The sequence below is a fragment of the Salvelinus namaycush genome, chromosome 9, assembly GCF_016432855.1.
Source record: "Salvelinus namaycush isolate Seneca chromosome 9, SaNama_1.0, whole genome shotgun sequence".
Lineage (NCBI taxonomy): Eukaryota > Metazoa > Chordata > Actinopteri > Salmoniformes > Salmonidae > Salvelinus > Salvelinus namaycush.
Window position 1 is genome coordinate 53,935,893 of NC_052315.1, and position 25,562 is coordinate 53,961,454.

At 41.4% G+C, this 25,562-nt stretch overlaps 1 protein-coding gene across 2 annotated transcripts; it reads right to left on the bottom strand.

Moving 5' to 3' along the window:
• Nucleotides 1-504: 504 nt before the first annotated feature.
• On the bottom strand, nt 505-24,953 carry LOC120053551 (sorting nexin-33-like). Of its 2 annotated transcripts, XM_039000685.1 has the most exons (3): nt 23,796-24,953; nt 23,531-23,573; nt 505-758 (listed from the first exon to the last, which is right to left on the bottom strand). In XM_039000685.1, exons 1-3 carry the CDS (start codon nt 24,951-24,953, stop codon nt 505-507), a joined length of 1,455 nt encoding a protein of 484 aa, XP_038856613.1. The 2 variants fall into 2 exon arrangements, with proteins under 2 accessions (XP_038856613.1, XP_038856612.1); XM_039000684.1 differs by having other exon boundaries at nt 23,531-24,953.
• Nucleotides 24,954-25,562: the final 609 nt, after the last annotated feature.

Genomic DNA, 25,562 nt, shown 5'->3' on the forward strand with positions numbered 1-25,562 from the left:
CCTCTACAAAGAATGATTAAATGCCACCAATGATTTAACACATTAAGATTGGTTGCTAACATATAAAATTTAAAAATTTACATTTTGGTCAAAACATAGCAAAATTGGTGGAATTATGAAAAATACAATGGTGTAAGTCCTTTGCAACCAACAATTTCGACTTTGAAATCCAGCCTGGAAAGTGACTATTACGTGAAGTGCAAAAACTGGCTTCCCCAGTCTCTTCAAGTACATTCCCTCTTTTTGTCTATTCAGGCCAAAATAAGCAGAAAGTCAACTTTCTAAGGCAGCAACCTCAGCAACACCTCTCTTCTTTCAAGCCAGGGTTTGTGTGACTATCATGGTCCACCATGAAAAAAAGAGAACAAAGTGATACACTTTCCCAACTACAGCCATGTCTCTGTTTCCACTAGGATTTTTGGCAACCCCTGGGGAGGCCCTGTTGAACTGGGCGGACATTTTGGATCAGAAGGATAACGTTTGGAATGATGACAGGCCCAGCCTCTACAGGTTGTCATAAATGTGCAGGGTACGCTCCAGCTGTTGGCCCACACGCTGGTAGAAGGCGATCTGCTGTTTGAGGTAGGCCTGCATCATTTCCTTGAAGTCCACCTCGCGGCGCTGGTGGAAGTGGTTAATCTCGGCCTGCAGGGCAAATCCCACTGTCCGGCAGCGTTTACGCACTCCGTCCGTCTCGTCCTGGTCCATCTTTCCTTCGTCGCTCATCCGCTGACTCTCTTTGACCTTGGCGAACGCACCTGAGGAGTGAGAGAGAGTTGGCGGTTAGCTAGCTACCGATACATAAGAGGTGTTACTAACTGTGTAGCCTCTGCCGAGTCCCCAACAACCAGATGTTCCGGTTTTCTGGGGAAATGGAAAGAATATGTAGGGGATATAGTTTCAGGCGTTTCTTTTACACCTGCTATGTTAGGTTACTACAGTGCATTCGGGAAAGTATTCAGACCCATTGACTTTTTCCACATTTTGTTACGTTACAGCCCTATTCTAAAATTGATTAAATTACATGTTTTAAAAAAAATCAATCTACACACATTACCCCATAATGACAAAGCGAAAACAGGTTTTTAGAAATGTTTGCTAATTCATAAAACAAAATTGTAACAGAAATACCTTATTACAGGAAGGGCTAAGACGACTATCTTTACACGTCTATCCAGTTTAATTTAATAATAGTACCCGCAAAACACCAGTCTCAACGTCAACAGTGAAGAGGGCGACTCCGGGATGCTGGCCTTCTAGGCAGAGTTCCTCTGACCAGTGTCTGTTCTTTTTCCCATCTTCATCTTTTCTTTTTATTGGCCAGTCTGAGATATGGCTTTTTCTTTGCAACTCTGAGTAGAAGGCCAGCATCCCAGAGTCGCCTCTTCACTGTTGACGTTGAGGCTGGTGTTTTGCGGGTACTGTTTAATGAAGCTGCCGGTTGAGGACTTGTGAGGCGTCTGTTTCTCAAACTAGACACTAATGTACGTGTCCTCTTGCTCAGTTGTGCACCAGGGCCTACCACTCCTCTTTCAATTCTGGTTAGAGACAGTTTGCACTGTTCTGTGAAGGGAGTAGTACAAAGCGTTATACGAGATCTTCAGTTTCTTGGCAATTTCTCGCATGGAATAGCCTTCATTTCTCAGAACAAGAATAGACTGACGAGTTTCAGAAGAAAGGTCTTTGTTTCTGGCCATTTTGAGCGTGTAATCAAACCCACAAATGCTGATGCTCCAGATAGTCAACTAGTCTAAAGAAGGCCAGTTTTATTGCTTCTTTAATTGGCACAACAATTTTCAGCTGTGCTAACATAATTGCAAAAGGGTTTTCTAATGATCATCCTTTTAAAATGATACACTTGGATTAGCTAACCCAACGTGCCAGTGGAACATAGGAGTGATGGTTGCTGATAATGGACCTCTGTATGTCTATGTAGATATTCCGTTAAAAATCAGCCGTTTCCAGCAACAAAAGTCGTTTACAACATTAACAATGTCTACTGTATTTCTGATCAATGTGATGTTATTTTAATGGACAAAAAAATAGCTTTTCTTTCAAAAACAAGGACATTTCTAAGTGACTCCAAACTTTTGAACGGTAGTGTAACTGGGTCTTCCAAATGGACAATGACCCCAAGCATACTTCCAAAGTTGTGGCAAAATGGCTTAAGGACAACAAAGTCAAGATATTGGAGTGGCAATCACAAAGCCCTGACCTCAATCCCATAGAAAATTTGTGGGCAGAGCTGAAAAAGCGTGTGCGAGCAAGGAGGCCTACAAACCTGACTGGGCCAAAATTCACCCAACTTATTGTGGGAAGCTTGTGGAAGACTAACTGAAACGTTTGACCCAAGTTAAACAATTTAAAGGCAAATACTAATTGAGTGTATGTAAACTTCTGACCCACTGGGAATGTGATGAAAGAAATAAAACCTGAAATAAATAATTCTCTCAACTATTATTCTGACATTTCACATTATTAAAATAAAGCGGTGATCCTAACTGACCTAAGACAGGGAATTTTTACTAGGATTAAATGTCAGGAATTGTGAAAAACTGAGTTTAAATGTATTTGGCTAAGGTATATGTAAACTTCCTACTTCAACTGTAAAAATTTCCCCTTAAACCACCTGAGTGTTGCTTTAGCAGTATGCTTAGCGTCATTGTCCTGCTGGAAGGTGAACCTCCGTCCCAGTCCCACTTTGCAGCTCCTTCAGGGTTATGATCTCTTTGCTGCCTCTCTGATTAATGCCCTCCTTGCCTGGTCCATGAGTTTTGGTGGGCGGCCCTCTCTTGGCAGGTTTGTTGTGGTGCCATATTCTTTCCATTTTGTAATAATATATTTCATGGTGCTCAGTGGTATGTTCAAAGTTTCAGATATTTTTTTATAACCCAACCCTGATCTGTACTTCTCCACAGCTTTGTCCCTGACCTGTTTGGAGAGCTCCTTGGTCTTCATAGCGCCACTTGCTTGGTGGTGCCACTTGCTTAGTGGTGTTACAGACTCTGGGGCCTTTCAGAATAGGTGTATATATACTGAGATCATGTGACAGATCATGTGACACTTAGATTGCACACAGGTGGACTTTATTTAACTAATTATGTCACTTCTGAAGGTAATTGGTTGCACCAGATCTTATTTAGGGGCTTCATAGCAAATGGGGTGAATACATATGCACGCACCCCTTTTCAATTTCATTTTTTTAAATAATTTTTTTAAACAAGTCATTTTTTTCATTTCACTTCACCAATTTGGACTATTTTGTGTATGTCCATTATATGAAATCCAAATAAAAATCAATTTAAATTACAGGTTGTAATGCAACAAAATAGGAAAAACGCCAAGGGGGATGAATACATTTGCAAGGCACTGTAGGTTACACCTGCTGCAACTGTGCCCTGCCATACAATGACTATGCAATAACTTCTCACATGGATTGACCCAGTGATCTGATCATTCATTCATTGTGTCACAAGTACCAAGTCTGCTGCTAAACAAGGGTGGCATCATTCCGACTGTGAATCACAACATCTGCCTGTTCGCCGCATCACTACTGTCTTTGAAGTAGTCTGCGCTGACCTAGTTTTAATGTCTATGGAGCGGACTGCCAGCCAGACTAGTCAAGCCTGTTCAGTTGCCAAATGTGGATTGTGACCAGTACACAGCATATGACCAACAAAGGGTTGGGGAGGGCGAGGGGGGTGGGTGTTGGACTGACGCCGTGCCAAGCACAGCAGTGAACTGATCAGACATTCACCCACACAAACAAACACACACACACACACACCCCTTCCATCTGTCGGCTCGCCAGTAACAGAACACTCACACACGCACACACCATCACTTTGGGGAGGGTGAGATCAACAGAGATGACTAGACACTCCTGCACAAATTTCTCTCCTCCACTTTTTTTTTTTACATCGTACTGTAGGAAACAGTGAATTGTTAGCAGCACTTGTCCGAGGCAACCTCAGCTAACTTCTAAAGGCAGGCTAACGCACATCTCAGAGAGCAATTTACTTGTAAAAGGTTTGCTTTGTCTGCCTTAAAGCATCACAGTCACTGTACCGCAGAGTTCTTGTTAGAAGAAAAGGGTCTGAGTATGCTGGCTGCAACATCATTTTCAGCTCCTCTCTGGCTTTGATAATAACAGGCCAATAGCTAGAGTGTACATGCCAAGTGTGGAATGTGAACACAACAAACTTTTACTGTCTCACGTGCCCGGCTTGTTCTTGTTTATTTATTATGGCTAATAAAGGGGGATATAAAGACAGACTGACGACAGACGAGAGAAGCAAAGCTTCAGCAATGAGGAATTTTCAAAGAGATCCACCCATTCTTGCCCTGGGACTTAGTTACAGGAAGAGCTTAGACGACTTTACACGTCCATCCCGTTTAATTGAATAATACCTCAGAATGTCAACTGTGTTGGTCATGGTATCACTCCCTGACAAAGGCTAGACAAGACATGCCGGAATGTGTCTGAGTTTCAAAGATTTAGTTCTATTGAACATGCCACCAAAACAAAGGCATTTTAATTGTATGAAGAGTGCCTTGGTCCTCCTAGTTTTTGATGTGTTTGATCATATGTTGATCCTTGATTTCAAACGAGTGTTGTATACAGAGAATACAAGGGAAACTGACTAAAAAAGTGTTCAACAGATCAAACTGGTCTAACGACATGCACATTGAGAGTTGTGTTCAACAGATGACTTGTTGGAAGTAGAGGAACTGTGTTATAACACAATAACCAGTAGGCCAGAGCTCCTCTATAAAACAAAATAACCTATCGCTGGCCCAGATTCACACACCGAAGCAAAAAAGGTTGATCAAAGCGGAATGAAGGCAGGATCTGCATTGAATAGCAATGGAGAGTAGGGCTGTTGCAGTGATTGTATTACCACCACACCGGCAGTCACGAGTCATGACCGCAGTAAAACTCCATGTGACCGCTGAGTCACGGTAATCTCTTCTTATGCACTCTGGACATGCTTTGGTAGTAGCCAACTCACTAACGGCCATCAAGTCCTAATGGCCTGGTACTCAGAGCTTTATTTGTCACTCTCTAACCCAGTGCTTAATATGTAAATCGGAAGGTGCCAGAACAAAAAGTGAGCTCTAGAGGGGGGTGATCTGGGGAGTTCTAAGGTACTGAAAAGCATGAAGAGAAAAAAAACACCTTTATAATAAAGCATTGCATATCATTGCATTTGCATAGTGGCATAGAACAGTAGAGTAGAGGCACTTAAAGAAGTTGCACACATGGGGAAATGTTTTGCCTTTTAGAAACCCATTTCATGCAATTCTACCGCATTTTACATGACTGGAGACTTTAGGAGAATCTTTTTTAATACCGCACAAATTATCGAAATGACAGGCTACTTTGACACAGACAAACTGAGAATCTGAGATCAATAAAAACGACCTTGTCTTGAATCCATCTGTCACGCCCTGATCTGTTTCACCTGCCTTGTGATTGTCTCCACCCCCTCCTGGTGTCACCCATCTTCGCCATTATCCCCTGTGTATTTATACCTGTGTTCTATGTTTGTCTGTTGCCAGTTCATCTCGTTTGTCAAGTCAACCAGCGATTTTCTCAGCTCCTGCTTTTCCCCAGTCTCTCTTTTTCTCGCCCTCCTGGTTTTGACCATTGCCTGTCCGGACTTTGAGCCTGCCTGCCTGACCACTCTGCCTGAGCCTGCCTGTCGTCCTGTACTGTTGCCCCTACTCTGGATTACCCGACCTCTGCCTGACCTGAGCCTGCCTGCCATCCTGTACCTTTGCCCCACCACTCTTGATTATCGACCCCTGTCTGCCTTGACCTGTCGTCTGCCTGCCCCTGTTGCTGTAATAAACATTGTTACTTCAACACAGTCTGCACTTGGGACTTACCTGAAATGTGATGCCATCAGTAGCCTAGGCCTAGGTGTGTGGAGACACATATTGTAGGCTACATTATGAGAAGGAAATTATAGTCCTAAAAATGCTTTCCAGTTTCACAGACTCACCCAATGATGCACAGCTAACTCGCTGGTGATTGTCGATGCGCTCGTGCCAAAAGCCTATCTCTCTCTCTCTTTTGTAAAACAATATTTGGAAGTTTACCACATATGTTTGGTAGCCTACAGGATAGTCTTCTTTTTTCAGCAGGAGCAATCGCTGTCCAACCTGTGTTTCCCCTCGATTGTATTTGAAATATTGCGAAAGGCCTGTTTTGTCTGTGTACTGTTTTATCAATGACAGATTTGCAGCCCATTCCTGACTGTAGGCTATTCCTTGTTATTGGGCTAAAATCCACAGCTAGGCTGTTTAAAAAAAAGAAGATATTGATCCTCTGTGGCTAAATTATAGGCCTTCTCATGGTGTAGTAGGCTATTCTGAATGATTTCATGTATTTCTGAACAGATAGCAGTTATTCTATAACTTTGGCAAATGTATTTCAATTGATCAGGGGTGCTGCATTTCCTCCCGGACCCTTCACGCAGCTATGATTCTGTAAGAAAATAAATGCAACGCAGGAGAGATCAGAGTTGCAGGCTCATGTCTATCAGAACATAGAGGGAGAGAGATGATAGAAAGTGAATCTCATTCTAGTTATGTGAGAGATACTGGCGTGCTTCTCCCTCTATGGAGGGAATTAAACATAGGTTACAATGTTCCACAAACCATAAACCTGGGCCGGCCCAAACCAAATCAACTCTTAGAATATTAGGCTCGGGCGATAAATCGACTTTTCACATTTTTGTGGGGGCAGGAGAATTAACGAACAGGCACCACGAATGAACTTTGATCGGTTTGATTTGAATTTTTACATTACAAAAAGTTATGCCACGAGAGGTACCAGATCCGGCCAAATAGGTTAAGGAACAAAACAGTCCAAAACGGAGAGGTGCCGGATCCGGCTCAAATTAGGCACTGCTCTAACCACTCTGACATCAATGTACAGTTGAAGTCAGAAGTTTACATACACTTAGGTTGGAGTCATTAAAACTTGATTTTCAACCACTCCACAAGTAAGTTGACTGTGCCTTTAAACAGCTTAGAAAATTCCAGAAAATGATGGCATGGATTTAGAAGCTTCTGATAGGCTAATTAACATCAATTGAGTAAATTATGATTGTGCCATTGTACAATAAATAGCCTACCGCATATTACGCATGGCAGAAAAACATACAACAAACTGATATAATATGTCTTTGGTACATAATTGGTCTAGCCCATACTCTATAATTAAACAAATTAGAGTAATTGTCACAGTTTTCTAAAGTAGAACCCAGAAGCAGACCAGGACAAGGAGAGTAAGACGAAGGTGAGTATTTATTTACAAGTTTAAATGTAGTGATAGAAAGATCCAGGTGGCGGAGCGGGCAGCGGAGGTGAGTTGATGGGATTGAATAGGCAGATCCAAGGAAGTAACTGAAGTCACCGACGACCAGGTAGGGATGGGAGGAGTGTTCCGGGTGAATGACTGTAGACAGAAAAAACGGAGGTGAGTTCAAGGCAAGCAAGACGTACAAAACAACAAAACAAACTATCAAACTGGAGGCTGATACGCTGGCACAACATACTGTTCATGGCTAACGATCCGGCAGGGAATGGATGTCAGGTCAGCGCTTATGAAGTGGAGGGGTGATGATCAGGACCAGGTGTGCAGATAGCTGATGGGATACAGGTGCGGGTACTCAGAGATCCTCCAACTAGCTACGTCGCCCGGCAACCAGACAGGGTGCGTTCCAGGACACCGGAAAAAACACTCCAGGACAGAACACAGGCAAAAACAGACTCAGGAAGCGGGATTCGTGACAGTAATTGACTTTGAGTGTGGATTGTATGATTATGCACACTGGATAGACTTATGCTACGCTCCAAAATGTCTACCCACGAGTCTGGGAGAGAAGATATAGCCCTAGGCTATGCTGTTGGTTCACTGATTACGCAGGGCAGGTTACGGTTAGCCTAAAATTATAGTGAATTTCCAATTCATTTTGAATATCCTCATTATAGGGAGAAAACATTTTTACTGAGCTAAAATGTGAACGCAACACACAACAATTTCAACAACTTTACTGAGTTACAGTTCATATAAGGAAATCAGTCAATTAAAATAAATTCATTAGGATTTCACATGAATGGGCAGTGGCGCAGCCACTTCGGTAGGGCCCACCCACTTGGGTCCCACAGTTGACCCACAGTTGACAGTGGATGTCAGAGCAAAAACCAAGCCATGAGGTCGAAGGAATTGTCCATTGAGCTACGAAACAAGATTGTGTTGAGGCACAGATCTAGGGAAGGGTACCAAAACAAATTCTGCAGCATTGAAGGTCCCTAAGAACATGTTGGCCTACATCATTCTTAAATGGAGGAAGTTTGAAACCAACAAAGCTCTTCCTAGAGCTGGCCGCCCGGACAAACTGAGAAATTGGGGGAGAAGAGCCTTGGTCAGGGAGGTGACCAAAAACCTGATGGTCACACTGAAAGAGCTCCAGAGTTCCTCTGTGGAGATGGGAGAACATTCCAGAAGGACAACCATCTCTGCAGCACTTCACCAATCAGACCTTTATTGTAGAGCAGCCAGACGGAAGCCTGCTTCGAGTTTGCCAAAAGGCACCTAAACGATTCTCAGACCATGATAAACAAGATTCTCTGGTCTGATGAAACCAAGATTGAACTATTTGGCCTGAATGCCAAGCGTCACATCTGGAGGAAACCTGGCACCATCCCTATGGTGAAGCATGGTGGTGGCAGCATCATGCTGTAGGGATGTTTTTCAGGGGCAGTGACTGGGAGACTAGTCGAGGGAAAGATGAACGGAGCAAAGTACAGAGAGATCATTAATGAAAATCTGCTCCAAAGCGCTCAGGACCTCAGACTGGGGCGAAGGTTCACCTTCCAACAGGACAACACAGGAGTGGAACAAGTTTCTGAATGTGCTTGAGTGGCCCAGCCAGAGTCCCAATCTAACATCTCTGAAGAGACCTGAAAATAACTGTGCAGCGACACTCCCCATCAAACCAGACAGAGCTTGAGAGGAACTGCAGAGAATGGGAGAAATCCCCAAATACAGGTGTGCCAAGCTTGAAGTGTCATACCCAAGAAGACTCGAGGCTATAATCGCTGCCAAAGGTGCTTCAACAAGGTAGTGAGTAAAGGGTTTGAATACATATGTAAATGTATTTCAGTTGTTGTTTTTTATACATTTGCAAACATTTCTAAAAATCTGTTTTATTATTGCGTGTAGAATGATGAGGGGATTTTATTTTTGAATTATGCTGTAACTTAACAACATGTGGAAAAAGTAATGGAGTCTGAATACTTTCCGAATGCACTGTAGGTGAATTTCAAGAGAGCGCAGGCAAGTATATCATGAGCAGGGAGATCAACACTTACTTTCTTGCTCTCAATTCCACTTTCTGGGCACATTTTTCTCTGAACTCTCAATTATCTCTTAGCGCCTCATGATCCTCTGCGAACTCAATTGTAGTTGATAATTTGCATATTACTAGAATCTGTTTTTCAAACACATTGCTTCAAGGCAGAATGTTTTTATTTTATTGTGTTAAGACACTTAATGGTCAGACTTTTACAGATGTCACGTTCTGACCTTAGTTCCTTTTTTATGTCTTTATTCTAGTTGGTCAGGGCGTGAGTTGGGGTGGGCATTCTATGTTGTTTTTCTATGTTTCCTGTGTTAGTGTTTGCACCATAAGGGACTGTTTCGGTTGTTTGTTTGTGCTTTTGTTATTTTTGTTCAGTGTTCAGTTTGATTTATTAAACTTCTCATTATGGACACTTACCACGCTGCACATTGGTCCGATCCTTGCTACTCCTCTTCAGACGAGGAGGAAATCCGTTACAACAGATTAGTTGATCAAAATATTGTATTTTCATGGAATTATTTAAAAAACACAATTCTCATGTATGACAGATGAATATTTCACATATATTTACAGATAAAATGACAATAAAAATCAAAACGACACAAGATATAAAAAAAAAGCTCTGTAAAAGTCTGATTATAAGACCTAAGAACCTTTGTGTGGAATAATGTGAATGTACATCCTTTGAAGACAATGAATTGGCGCACGGGGAACATGTCATCTTGAGAAAATGGCCAATAAAGATAGGCTAATGCAATTAAAATGTACTTTCCAAAAGTATGACCATTTATATCACATTAAACTCATTCATATATCACTTCTAAACTGACAAATAAACATCAAATATGTATTTTACAAATACATGAGCACATTTATACATTTGATTTAACCTTAATTTAACTAGGCAAGTCAGTTAAGAACAAATTCTTATTTGCAATGACGGCCTACCCCAGACAAACCCTGACCTGGACAACGCTTGGCCAATTGTGCGCCGCCCTATGGGACTCCCAATCACGGCCAGTTGTGATACAGCCTGGAATCGAACCAGAGTCTGTAGTGACACGTCTGTAGTGACGCCACTCGGGGGCTAAATGTTTAATACGTTTGTTTCAAGCAATAGAGCATATGCTTTGAATACTGGTGTTGGCCAAATATGCAGTTTTGGGCAAATTCTCATATCAGTTTGCTCAATTTGTCACACACAAGGATTTTGTATGGCTTTTGAAATGTGCAGAACATTAATCAGCTATGCCTGCCCCATATGTAAGGCCCTCTGAGTTGTTGCTGGTGCCACTTTACTTTCTTGACTGTGTCATGGGACCTGTGCCTATGCTTGGCACACTCCATTGAAGCAGCATCAGCTCTCACAACTGTCAAGACACAATTTGTCCATCACATTTGATAGAGCAGTGGCTTCCTCATTGAACGTGGCTACTGCAATACCGGCTGCTGCGTCAAGGCTGCTTTTGCCCACGAAGACAGTTTCGGGGCATCGCGACCATATTACAGAGTTCAGACATTCATTTGCATTCTGGGTTCCTCCGTGCTGAAATTCTTTTGAGGTTATTATTTGACATCCTATGATATACAGGTACCATTTTCTGTGCAACCTCTCTAAACTTCTTGCCACTAGGGGGGTGCCATTTCGACATAGCACATTCGTATCCAAATTAAACTGCCTCGTACTCAATTCTTGCTCGTACAATATGCATATTATTATTACTATTGGATAGAAAACACTCTCTAGTTTCTAAAACCGTTTGAATTATGTCTGTAAGTGAAACAGAACTCGACTTAGAGCAATTCTCCTATGAGGATTTGAAAATGGTGAAATCTGCTTGCTGTTCCCAGACCTGTAGATAACCCTGACTGTCTTCTATTGGTTGAGATGCACTGCATACGCCTTCCCCTGGTTGTTAGCGAATAGGGAGAGTTGAAATGGAGTCTCTACGTAGTTCAGAAAGTTGATAAATTGATTGGAACCGAGGTGTCCACCCTTTTGGACCTTCGCGCTGACGCAGAGAGGGTCTTGGAATGTCTTTTTAGAAGCTCTGGTTTTAGAAACTAGATATATCCGGCTCTGTTTTTATTCGATATAGGCTTTAAAGACATCATAATCTTGTTATTTTAAACCGATTTATATCAGTTTATGTCAGTATATTGCGATTTTCGGGCATTTCATTTTCTGACGTTGTATTGAGTTGGGTATCTCTCTCTCTCGAATGCCATTGTGTACTGCTAATTGCAACGTCGAAGGAAACATTCTCCAACCCAGCAACGATTCTTTTGGCCAACGGACACCTTTCCCAAGATTCTAATGGGAGTTCAGCTAATAGTAAGTACTATTTATGCTGATAATTCGTTGTTCTGTTGAAAAAGTAAAATGTATAAGACGGCATTATTTTCCGTGTAGCGTTGCGCTATCGCACCCTGTATTGCACCCAGTATTGCGCAGTAAGGTTAATTTTAAAAATGTAATTCAGCGATTGCATTAAGAACTAATTTGTCTTTCAATTGCTGTCCACCCTGTATTTTTTAGTCAAGTTTATGATTATTTATTGATTAGACTAGGTGACTCTCCAAGATGGCGCCCGCAATTTTCTGGGGAGCTTGGCAACTTTTCTCATTGTATAAGCACGATTTGTGCCGCTAAATATGCACATTTTCGAACAAACTCTATATGCATTGTGTAATATGATGTTACAGGACTGTCATCTGAAGAATTCTGAGAAGGTTAGTGAAAATTAATATTTTTGGTGGTGAATACGTTATCGCTATGTTTGGCTGGAATCAATGCTGTTGTTTGGTTTGCTACTGTGCTAAGCTAATATAACGCTATATTGTGTTTTCGCTGTAAAACACTTAGAAAATCTGAAATATTGTCTGGATTCACAAGATCTGTGTCTTTCCATTGCTGTACGCTGTGTATTTTTAAGAAATGTTTTATGATGAGTAATTAGGTAATACACGTTGCTCTCTGTAGTTATTCTAGTCGATTTGTGATGGTGGCTGCAATGGTAAACTATGATTTATACCTGAAATATGCACATTTTTCTAACAAAACATATGCTATACAATAAATATGTTATCAGACTGTCATCTGATGAGGTTGTTTCTTGGTTAGTGGCTATTTATATCTTTATTTGGCCGAATTTGTGATAGCTACTGATGGAGTCAAAAACTGATGGAGTAATAAAAGTGGAGTCTTTTGCTAACGTGGTTAGCTAATAGATTTACATATTGTGTCTTCCCTGTAAAACATTTTAAAAATCAGAAATGATGGCTTGATTACCAAGATGTTTATCTTTCATCTGGTGTCTTGGACTTGTGATTTAATGATATTTAGATGCTACTATTTACTTGTGACGCTATGCTAGCCTATGCTAGTCAGCTTTTTTACTGGTGGGGGTGCTCCCGGACCCGGGATTCTGAGGAAGTAGAGGTTAAAACATGTATTGCCTCTATGGTTTTTGTGACTGGGTGGATCTTCACCATTTTCTAGGGCTCGCTGGTACCAGCACCAAGATGACGAGCATCTACCGTGATTAGGGATTTAGCCTGTTGACATGGAATGGACAAGACCAGCCCAGACAGCATTCTTCTTGCCCTCTACATCACCCTGGTTATCAAGAATTCCACCCCTGTAATAGTTTTGCAGACTCTTACATTTTTGTGCAGTGAGTTTCCCTATACCTCTCCCCCCAAAGTGTTTCTCTGAACTCAGTTTACGAAGCGCTGTTCCCATCCTCTTGTGGGCATGATTGATGCATTCTAGTTTCCCTATCTCAATGCCTGGGTAGGGATCTATTTTGACAACTGCCTTGTATGCAGTACTGTCACCATCTGAGAGCATCCCGGTGTATAGAAAGTGGTGGCAACTGACTGATCTGGCCCACATGTGTTTAGCTGCTTCCTGCTCCATTGCTTTCCTCGAACCTGAGAAGTTGAGCACAGTCATCTGCATGTGAATCCTTCCATTCCCTGAACTCCTCCTCAGTAATTCCACTTTTCCTTTTCATCACACATGAATGGCAGTATGAAGGCAACACCTCGTAGTCTATCACTAGACCTGTTACAATGTCTATGCACACACCCGTAGTTGGAAGTGAATCCTCTCGTGCCAAGTGCCATCAAAGGATACATACATGTCTATGATCCTCATCCTCCTTCCGCAACTCTGCTATGTCTGGGTCTATATCTGCGTACGCCCTCTCTGAATCTCTGCAACTAAAGTGGGGGGGGATAAGTACTTGTTATGATGTCTGTCGACATTACAGTCATAACTGCAGGACTAAATATCAGCATGTTACCCTATGTAAATATTAGCATATTAGCATGCATTTACTTTATGTTAAGCTAATTTCTCAGTAATCACAGTAGGCTACAGCCCTATGACATTGTAGGCCTATGTGACAGTCTCATTGTATAGTTATGTTTTCCTATCACTCTGTTTAATTAACTTTGAATACTTTTGCTGGAGCAAGGAAATAAATATTTTTTATATACAGCAAGTCAACTGACACTAATGGGCTACTCTCTCCTTTTATTTACCTGTCACTCTCCTGTCATGTCTCTGCTATGAGGTGAGATGCAAATCCCTTTGCTTATATTCTTTAGAGCTGCATAACCAAGTCCAAGTTTGTGGGCTAGAAGAACCATCCTCACATTTATGTCAAAAGCCACATCTCCCCCGGAGCACTCCTGCAGCCTGGAGGATGTGTAAACACTCCTCCTAAATGCATCACGATCACCTTCAGTGTGCAAACTCTATCATGACAGAATTACAGAATCCCTGATTGGTGGGGTCTATGGTGATTTTCAGTCCAGTGTGTAGACACTTAGGGCAAATCAAATCATGTTCAAGTTGGTTTATTTGTGACGTGGAATGAAAGCCACCGTTGGCTGGCTGGCTGGCTGCTGTCTGGTTGATCGCCGCTCGCTGTCCTCTTCATCTCAACTAATTTGCATTTCGACACGCAGCTGCCGGCTACCTCCTTTTCCTCCTCTACCTGTACTGCCACTGCCTCGATCGGCTGATCAAGCAAATTGTTTCTTTCATTCACTGCTTTTCTCTCATTGGCTAACTGAGATCGCCTATTTTTATTCACATACTGTAGGTATATTTTGAGATTTTCTCATTTTATCTCTCTTTACGTGGATTCTTCGTGGGAGATACTTTCAAACAAGAAAGTGAGGCATTTTAACCAATCAGGTTGCCGGAAGGGCCTTTAAATGCCAGTAACCAATCAAATGTCAGGAAATTACTCATCTTTCAGCACGAAGCACTACGTCTACAAAGAATATAGCCATGTGTGGACTAGCTAACGATATGCTCCGGAAAACAAGCTTTTGAATGATATATGATTCCACATGGAGCATTTAAAAAAATAGTGGTTGAAGTTCTACATGAAACATGCTAACAAGAACAAAATGTATGCTGGTGTTGTTGACGGAGTTGGGATAAAATGATACAAATAAAGTATTTATATACATTATTGCTGATTTATTTGTACATTTGATGAAATCAGGAAAGTTATAGTTGCAAAATATACAAAAATCAGAAAAATGACAGATGGAAGCAAAATCACAACGTTTGCCTGTGGTGCCTGGCCTTAAATTCATCTACGATTAAAGCTAATCTAGGTTTTGTAAATCTAGGTTTATAATTAATAGAGATGTGATGCAGCACTTCATTTTAAATCTGGATCAATACATCTATGATTAACGGTTTTGAACTATGAATAGTGACATGTAACACCAATATATGAGGTATTTCGTGAGTTGAAACGAAGCTAGCTAGCCTACTTGACAAATGAGGCCACAAAGATGCTGTTCCTTGATTAAAATAATAAGGTAACGTTAAAACTACTGCAACTCCATCGTGAAAGGTTCTCACGGGTTGGCTGATTTGAAATAAAATCCGTTATTTGCCAGTACTAGATAGAAAACTTGTTAAATAGCTAATGTTAGCTACTGTAGGTAGCTAATTTATAATCCAAGCTAGCTAGCATGAAATATAAGTTATTGTTATTACTTAACGTTATTTAGGCATTTATTATTTGTCCGCTAGCCACCTGATCATGGCACGTCAAACGTCAAAGAAGTTCACATTGCTCTGCTTATGAAAAAAAAAACTATTGTCGGAGCTGATGGAGGAATTTAGTAACATACTGGAGGATAATAAAACAGACAACTGTCAAAAAGAAGGAAGACACCAGGGCCATTTTATGTGACAGATTGAACGGATTGACACAGATTAAAGAGAAGAAAGACCCAAATTGGAAAAACTTCAAAGCCAAAAAGGATGCGGCAGAGGAGAAGCGGGGGCTATTTCAGACCAGAGGGGGACCTCCGTCCAATGGAATTGATCCTTTCTCCCAGAAGATATGCGAGATGATTCCCTAGCAGTTTGCCCCTCTCCTTAACCCCTATGATGACGACGGACAACTCGACCCACCAATATTTAGTAAACATAAATAACTGGTACATATCAATGAATATAATGGACGTTAAAACTAACGTTAATGCTACTTCACTACAATGTTACCGTTATCAGTCCCGTTACAGCATGTTGCATAACATCATCATTCGTACCAAGGCTGGGCATATCATAAACTCCAATTCAATTGTTGTACAACATTTTCTTTCTTTTCTTTCCTTTAGTTGAGCTGACACCCTGTGCCGTGGAGAAACAGCAGTGCCTGGATCTTGCACCAGCAGCAAAAACAGCAGACAGGCCAAGCAACGCCCCAGAACTGACATGAACCAAGCTCATATTGATGTTTTGGAGCTGGAGAGAGAGAAAAACCTACTACAGAGTGAGGTCCTGAATTTACAGAAAAAGCTACTGCAAATTCAGAAAGAGAAACTCCTTCAGGGAAACAAATGCCCAATCTGTAAAGAATGCTGATCTTTTTATTTATTTAAGCAATTATCTATTAAAACAATTATTTATTAAAACAATGCTTTCCCAAGCAATTTGGTGTCCTCCAGTCTTGTGTTCTGGTGCTTCCACCCTGTATGGTATTGAGAATAAAAAAAACTTTATAATACATTTTAATACAAATAGCCTAATTAGGAATTGTACGTGTCGATTAAAATATAATATTGCTTTTTACATGTTACCAATGTTACATTATACACACACCTTAGGCTGAAAAATGGTCTGATGAACTCTTTTGCCTGAAAGCAAAGTGTCATGTCTGGAGAAAACCTGGCACCATCCCTACGGTGAAGCATGGTGGTGGCATCACCATGCTGTGGGGAGGTGTTTCAGAGGAAGGGACTGGGAGAATAGTCAGGATGTAGGGAAAGATGAACGGAGCAAAATAGAGAGAGATCCTTGACAAAAACCTGCTCCAGAGCGCTCAGGACCTCAGACTGGGGAGAAGGTTCACCTTCCAACATGACAAAAACCCTAAGCACACAGCCAAGACAACGCAGGAGTGGCTTCGGTACAAGTTCTGAAAGTCCTTGAGTGCCCCAGAGAGAGCCCGGACATAACCCGATCGAACATCTCTGGAGAGAACTGAAAATAGATGGTCTGCGACGCTCCCCATCCAACCTGACAGAGCTTGAGAGGATCTGCAGAGATGAATGGGAGAAACTCCAAATACAGGTGTGCCAAGCTTGTAGCGTCATACCCAAGAAGACTCGAGACTGTAACCGCTGCCAATGTTCATTGAACAAAGTACAAAGTACTGAGTAAAGGGTCTGAATACTTATGTAAATGTGATATTTCCGTTTGAAATGTTTTATAAATTTGCAAACGCCTGTTTTTCCTTTGTCATTATGGGGTATTGTGTGTAGATTGATGAGGGGGAAAAACGATTTAATCAATTTTAGAATAAGGCTGTAACGTAACATAATGTGGAAAAAGTCAAGGGGTCTGAATACTTTCCGAATATATATATTCTTACATGATGTGTTCATGTGCATTGCCTTCAGCTAGGTAATGAGAGTACAGTAAAACTGAGAGGAAGTGGATTTATTAAATGTGCAGTGCAGATATGACATTCTGCCTTTTGACTATGCTATCACTAAATGTAGATCTACGTCTATGGGCCAAGGTCATTCAATAGTCAGCCAAATGTTCCATGAGTATTTTCAGCTGAACCAATAAGACCCTTGGTCCCTGACGTTGTGCTATGCCTATGACATTTTCAAATGGCTTTCAATTCCTGTACAATTAAGGGTGCGGTGTAGATGTGATTTAGAAAAGCACATTGCAGCTGTTTACTTAAGATTGAAACATTGACCATGCCCTTATTTACAATAGACAACTAAGAGAAACATGGCTTCCTCTGCTGGAGGCCCCTCCCCCCTACTGATATGTGGGTTGTTTGAGAACTGAAGCATGTCTTTGGTATGCTGGTCAAATACTGCACCACCCTGATGACAAATACAGACACGTCCAAGTTGCTGGCCATAGTTAATGCATCAGCAATGCCCAAGCATGTACTAGGCACATCATCCCTTTTCAATGCATCCAATGGAGAAGAATGATCATCTGGATTGTGCAGGGCATATAAGAAATCACCCCAGATGGAAGATTTTTGCATTGACACTAACAGGATTTCTTACAGCTCACTCTACCATTAAGGGACATGCCATTACAAGGTTGTCAGTTTGTGAAAGGTGGTTGACCACCAGACTGATTTGTTTACATGCCGTCTCCACCACTGAATGCATTAATGTATTTAAGTAAATTATATGTAGGCTGATGCAATGTGCAAATGGAACTCAGAGGGAACATATCCTGGAAGCTAGACAGTTTTCCATCTAGTGATGGCATAGATATCTATCACCTTTTCTTACTTACTAAAGATGTGCTCAACAAGTCACAAAATAAGTTGCATGGACTCATTCTGTGTGCGATTTTTGAATGACTATCACATCTCTGTACACCACACATACAGTTATCTGTAAGGTCCCTCAGTTGAGAAGTGAATTTCAAACACAGATTCAACCACAAAGACCAAGGAGGTTTTCCAATGGCTCGCAAAGAAGGGCACCTATTTGTAGATGGGTTAAAAAAAGAAGACATTGAAAATCCCTTTGAGCATGGTGAAGTTATTAATTACACTTTGGATCGTGTAACAATACGCCCAGACACTACAAAGATACAGGTGTCCTTCTGAAAACAGTTACAGAGTTTAATGGTTGTTTTAGAAGAAACCTAAATGACAGAGTGAAAAGGAAGCCTGTACAGAAGAAAAAAAATATTCCCAAACATTAAAACTGTTTGCAATAAGGCACTGAAGTAAAACTGCAAAAAATGTGTCAAAGAAATTAACTGTATGTCCAAAGTGTTAATACAAAGTGTTATGTTCGGGGCAAATTAAACACAACACATCAGAGTACCACTCTTCATATTTTCAAGCATGGTGGTGGCTGCATCATGTTATGGGTATGCTTGTCAAGGACTAGGGAGTTTTTTTTAGGATGAAAAGGAATGGCGCTAAGCACAAACAAAATCATAGAGGAAAACTTGGTTCAGTCTGCTTTCCAACAGACACTGGGAGACAAATTCACCTTTCAGCAGTACAATAACCTTAAACACAAGGCCAAATATACACTGGAGTTGCTTACAAATACGGCATTGAATGTTCCTGAGTAGCCCAGTTACATTTTTTACTTAAATCTGCTTGAAAATCTATGGCAAGACTTGAAAATGGCTGTGTAGCAATGATCAACAACCAACTTGACAGAGCTTGAAGAATTTTAAAATAATCATGTGCAAGTATTGTACAATTCAGGTGTGAAAAGCTCTTAGACTTAGACAGCTGTGAGACCCATTAAGACTCACAGCTGTTATCACTGCCAAATGTAATTCTAATATGTATTGACTCGGGTGTGAATTCATACAGTTGAAGTCGGAAGTTTACATACACTTAGGTTGGAGTCATTAAAACTCGTTTTTCAACCACTCCACAAATTTCTTGTTAACAAACTATAGTTTTGGCAAGTCGGTTAGGACATCTACTTTGTGCATGACACAAGTAAAAAATGTTTCACTTATAATTCACTATCACAATTAGAGGTCGACCGATTATGATTTTTCAACGCCGATACCGATTTATGTGAGGACCAAAAAAAGCCGGTACCGATTAATCAGCCAATTTTTTTGTTTATTTGTAATAATGACAATTACAACAATACTGAATGAACACTTATTTTAACTTAATATAATACATAAATAAAATCAATTTAGCCTCAAATAAATAATGAAACATGTTCAATTTGGTTTAAATAATGCAAAAACAAAGTGTTGGAGAAGAAAGTAAAAGTGCAATATGTGCCATGTAAGAAAGCTAACGTTTAAGTTCCTTGCTCAGAACATGAGAACATATGAAAGCTGGTGGTTCCTTTTAACATGAGTCTTCAATATTCCCAGGTAAGAAGTTTTAGGTTGTAGTTATTATAGAATTATAGGATTATTTCTCTCTATACCATTTGTATTTCATTAACCTTTGACTATTGGATGTTCTTATAGGCACTTTAGTATTGCCAGTGTAATAGTATAGCTTCCATCCCTCTCCTCGCTCCTACCTGGGCTCGAACCAGCAACACAACGACAACAGCCACCCTCGAAGCAGCGTTACCCATGCAGAGCAAGGGGAATAACTACTCCAAGTCTCAGAGCGAGTGACGTTTGAAACGCTATTAGCGCGCACCCCGCTAACTAGCTAGCCATTTCACATTGGTTACACCAGCCTAATCTCGGGAGTTGATAGGCTTGAAGCACAGCGAAGAGCTTCTGGCAAAACGCAGGAAAGTGCTGTTTGAATGAATGCTTACGAACCAGCTGCTGCCTACCACCACTCAGTCAGACTGCTCTATCAAATCATAGACTTAGTTATAACATAATAACACACAGAAATACGAGCCTTAGGTCATTAATATGGTCGAATCCGGAAACTATCATCTCGAAAACAAGACGTTTATTCTTTCAGTGAAATACGGAACCGTTCTGTATTTTATCTAACGAGTGGCATCCATAAGTCTAAATATTCCTGTTACATTGCACAAACTTCAATGTTATGTCATAATTACGTAAAATTCTGGCAAATTAGGCGGCCCAAACTGTTGCATATACACTGACTCTGCGTGCAATGAACGCAAGGGAAGTGACACAATTTCACCTGGTTAATATTGCCTGCTAACCTGGATTTCTTTTAGCTAAATATGCAGGTTTAAAAATATATACTTCTGTGTATTGATTTTAAGAAAGGCATTGATGTTTATGGTTAGGTACACATTGGAGCAATGATACACACCGCATCGATTATATGCAACGCAGGACACGCTAGATAAACTAGTAATATCATCAACCATGTGTAGTTAACTAGTGATTATGATTGATTGATTGTTTTTTATAAGATAAGTTTAATGCTAGCTAGCAACTTATCTTGGCTTCAACTGCATTCACGTAACAGGCAGGCTCCTCGTGGAGTGCAATGTAATCAGGTGGTTAGAGTGTTGGACTAGTTAACTGAAAGGTTGCAAGATTGAATCCCCCGAGCTGACAAGGTAAAAATCTGTCGTTCTGCCCCTGAACGAGGCAGTTAACCCACCATTCCTAGGCCGTCATTGAAAATAATAATGTGTTCTTAACTGACTTGCCTAGTTAAATAAAGATTTAAATACAGGTGTAAAAAAATTATATATATTTAAAAAAAATATCTGCCAAATCGGTGTCCAAAAATACAGATTTCCGATTGTTATGAAAACTTGAAATCGGCCCTAATTAATCGGCCATTCCGATTAATCGGTCGACCTCTAATCACAATTCCAGTGGGTCAGAAGTTTACATACACTAAGTTGACTGCCTTTAAACAGTTTAGAAAATTCCCAAAAATTATGTCAAGGCTTAGAAGCTTCTGATAGGCTAATTGACATAATTTGAGTCAATTGGAGGTGTACCTGTGGATGTATTTCAAGGCCTACCTTGAAACTCAGTGTTTCTTGCTTGACATCATGGGAAAATCAAAAGAAGCCTGAAGGTACCACGTTCATCTGTACAAACAATAGTACGCAGGTATAAACACCATGGGACCACGCAGCCGTCATAACGCTCAAGAAGGAGACACGTTCTGTCTCCTGGAGATGAATGTACTTTGGTGCAAAAAGTGCAAATCAATACCAGAACAACAGCAAAGAACCTTGTGAAGATATTGGAAGAAACAGGTACAAAAGTATCTATATCCACAGTAAAACGAGTCCTATATCGACATAACCTGAAAGGCCGCTAAGCAAGGAAGAAGCCACTGCTCCAAAACCGTCATAAAAAAGCCAGACTACGGTGTGCAACTGCACATGGGGACAAAGATCGTACTTTTTGGAGAAATGTCCTCTGGTCTGATGAAACAAATATAGAACTGTTTGGCCATAATGACCATCGTTATGTTTGGAGGAAAAAGGGGGATGCTTGCAAGCTGAAGAACACCATCCCAACCGTGAAGCACAGGGGTGGCAGCATCATGTTGTGGGGGTGCTTTGCTGCAGGAGGGACTGGTGCACTTCACAAAATAGATGGCATCATGAGACTGGAAAATTATGTGGATATATTGAAGCAATATCTCAAGACATCAGTCAGGAAATTAAAGCTTGGTCGCAAATGGGTCTTCCAAATGGACAATGACACCAAGCATACTCCAGAGTTGTGGCAAAATGGCTTAAGGACAACAAAGTCAAAGTATTGGAGTGGCCATCACAAAGCCCTGACCTTAATCCCATTAATCCCAAAGAAAATTTGTGGGCAGAACTGAAAAAGTGTGTGCGAGCAAGGAGGCCTACAAACCTGACTCAGTTACACCAGCTCTGTCAGGAGGAATGGGACAAAATTCACCCAAGTTATTGTGGGAAGCTTGTGGAAGAATACCCGAAACGTTTGACCCAAGTTGAACAATTTAAAAGCAATACTACCAAATACTAATTGAGTGTATGTAAACGTCTGACCCACTGGGAATGTGATGAAAGAAATAAAAGCTGAAATAAATCATTCTCTCTGGTATTATTCTGACATTTCACATTCTTAAAATAAAGTGGTGATCCTAACTGACTTAAGACAGGGACATTTTTACTAGGATTAAATGTCAGGAATTGTGAAAAACTGAGTTTAAATGTATTTGCCTAAGGTGTATGTAAACTTCCGACTCAACTGTAGGTAAATGAGAGATCTCTGTATTTCATTTTCAAGAAATGTGCAAATATTCCTCAAAACAGGTTTTCACTTTGTCATTATGGGGTGTAGATTGTGTGCAGATGGTTGAGAAAAAATCCACTTAATCAATGTTGTATTCAGGACGTAACACAACAACATTTGGAATAAGAAGGGGTGTGAAAGGTTTCTAAAGGCACTGTATATGCGACTAAGGAATGGCTTTGGGGGTACTTCAATTATCCTTCCATTTATCAGTGACAGGGTAGTAAAACTAGACGCATTTAGGAGATACCGTTAGGGCTCAAAGACATGTTTGATAGAAGTGTCAGTCTTCATCAATCAAGGAACCAAGAGTGATTTCTGCCCTATTGATTTCAAAGCTGTTGTGGTAACGCATGATTACTTATAACGCTGATTCTATAAGCACTTATAACTAGTGTTGCATGGTTTACCGAAACTTTGGTACTTTCTCAATACTAAAACATGAACAACGGTTCGGTACTAGAATTTGTGTTACTTTCGGTACTTCTGTCAAATGTGTCTCACAGATCAAGCCTGTATCTGCGCAACAACCCCTATTTATAAAGTGCACCATGCCTGCTCCACTTACTCATTGCTAGCCTGCACTGGGAGTCTGGGCTGCATCATGTTAGCTCCCCACTCACGATACACAAAAGTTGTTTGTTTCTAATGTAATGATATTGAACTCAAAAGATGCCCCAATGATTGAACAGAGTAGTAGCTGAGTGTGTCTGGATCAGTTACGATTCTGTTACTTTGGCTAATATACCAATTTTTTGTTGTTGTGGTATCGTTTTGGCATCGAGTTACATGATGGTATTGAAGTCAGAATGATGGTGATAACTACATAAACTAATAGGCCGTACTTTGTGAGGCAAAACAATGAGTTGAAGATTAATCTCTAGGACAAGCTATTAGACTCTAGGTCTAACACTAATGAGCACATCATAAGGAGAGAGTACATTACCTTTCTGTAGATGAATGATGTCCGGGAAGTTGGCGAGTAGTCCCTGGTAGAGCGACAGTTTGTCCAGCATGTGGAAGAGGTCATAATTAGGTTGCTCGGCAAACATTTCACCAATGTTCTCGTATGTGCGTCCCGTGTGGGAGATGGCGGTGTTGAGGGCTTCCGAGCAGTGGGGAGGGTCCAGCATGAACGCCTGACTGACGTTCTGGAAAGCGTTCCCCAGACGCTGGAACTCCTTCCGGAAGCCTCCGAGGTGCTTACGCACCAGTTCCGAGGCCACATGCGTCAGCTGCATGACGCTGTCGTCCATTTTCTTGGCGAAGGCCTTGAAGGAGTCCACACGTTCCTCCACGTCCTGCAGGTCCTGGTGCTCGTTGGGGATCTGGAAGGTAAGCATGAAGTTGGCGCCCATCATCTCGTCCTTCTCCGCCCGCCGTTTTCCCAGCTTCCACTGCTTGTCATCGGCACACATCAGGAAGTGCTCAAAGCCCTCGTACTGCGACAGGACCGGATGGCTGGTCATGTGGTCCATCCAGAGAATCAGCCGCCTCTTGCGCTTCTCAATGAAATCTTCCCCGAAGCGCCCCGTTGCCTGTTTCTCGGGCAGGTGGGGTACGGAGATGATGGTGAACTTGTGCAGTAGACGATTGTACAACCAGTCAAAGTGCTTGTAACGCCGGTACACAGGCCTCGCATTGTGGCTCGGGGTCACCCGGTAAGATATGTAGGTCTTGATGCCTTTGAACTTGGTCTGCTTGGTGGGGTCCTCGATGGAGCAAGAGAAAGGTGTGGGGCTCTCTTTCCATTGAGGCCCTTTGGGGCCCATCGCAATGGTGTATGACTCGGCTATCTTAGCGTTCATGGGCACATCGCCCAACACAAACGCTTCCACCCCTGAGCGGACAAAGCTGGAGAATCGGTTTAAGTTCCTGCCTACCATACTGCCCTTCCGCGAGCTGGAGATGCTGTCCTGCCTCTCCATGTAAGGTTTGGCACAATAGTGGACATTGGGGTTGTTGGAGTGGGGGCTCTGATGGGAATGTCCATTTGTGCCACTGGGGCCATCGTCGTCCACCACTGTGGAACTGTCATCCCAATCATCCCAGTCATCATCGTCATCGTGATAGTAACCCTGTTGCATGTGAAAGGGCGCGTTTGCTGTAGAGGGGAAATATGAGGAGCCATTGCCGGGAGAACCCACCGGGCTTATGGAGCAGTCTGTCAGGTTGGAGTTGGAACGAGGGCGGATTACTTCCACATAAGAGGCCGGGAAGAGACCTTTCTCTCCTTTACTGTTCTCCCCTTGTAACCATCCATCCACAGAGTTATTGTCAAAGATAACCAGTTCTTCATTCTCCTGTATGCTGATCTCCTCTTTGTTTTCACTTTGGAAAGTGAAGAGTGCCTTGCCTTTCATCGACATTTTGACTCACTTATGACATCAAAAATCAGCTATCATATGCACACTGCCTAAAATCATTGTGACCCTGCTACCCTTGAGCACAACTTGTTAACACATGTTGTGCAAATAGGTGAGCTCTGAATAGCTGAACCATAGCCCTTCTATTTCATCTAATCTCAACTCTAGTCACACAACAAATCAATAAGAGAAGGAGTGAAAGAGTGACTCGATTGACAAAGTGTCAAATTACACTAATACTGATACAAACTACTAATTTCGAATGTGCTCATGCACTATAACATGATACTAACCTTAGTGCTATGTCTACTCTCTTAAAAAACAAATAGTGCAGTATAAAGCTGGGTATTTTTACAACTCAATTACACAACTGTCCTGGGTTGTTTTCTATACTCTGCCAAGAATCTTGTCCATCTTTTTAGTAGGCCTATGGACTGTATATAAAAGCAGTAAAATCGAATTGCAGATGGTTTTCAGTGGTTGTGAGGATCAAATCCTGAACACGTACAATTAACATGGGCTATTTCCATTGGAATTCTTACTGCAAATTTAAATTGCAAACTTGGTATATTGCTAGCATATGCCATGCGCCCACTACATCAGTACCATATT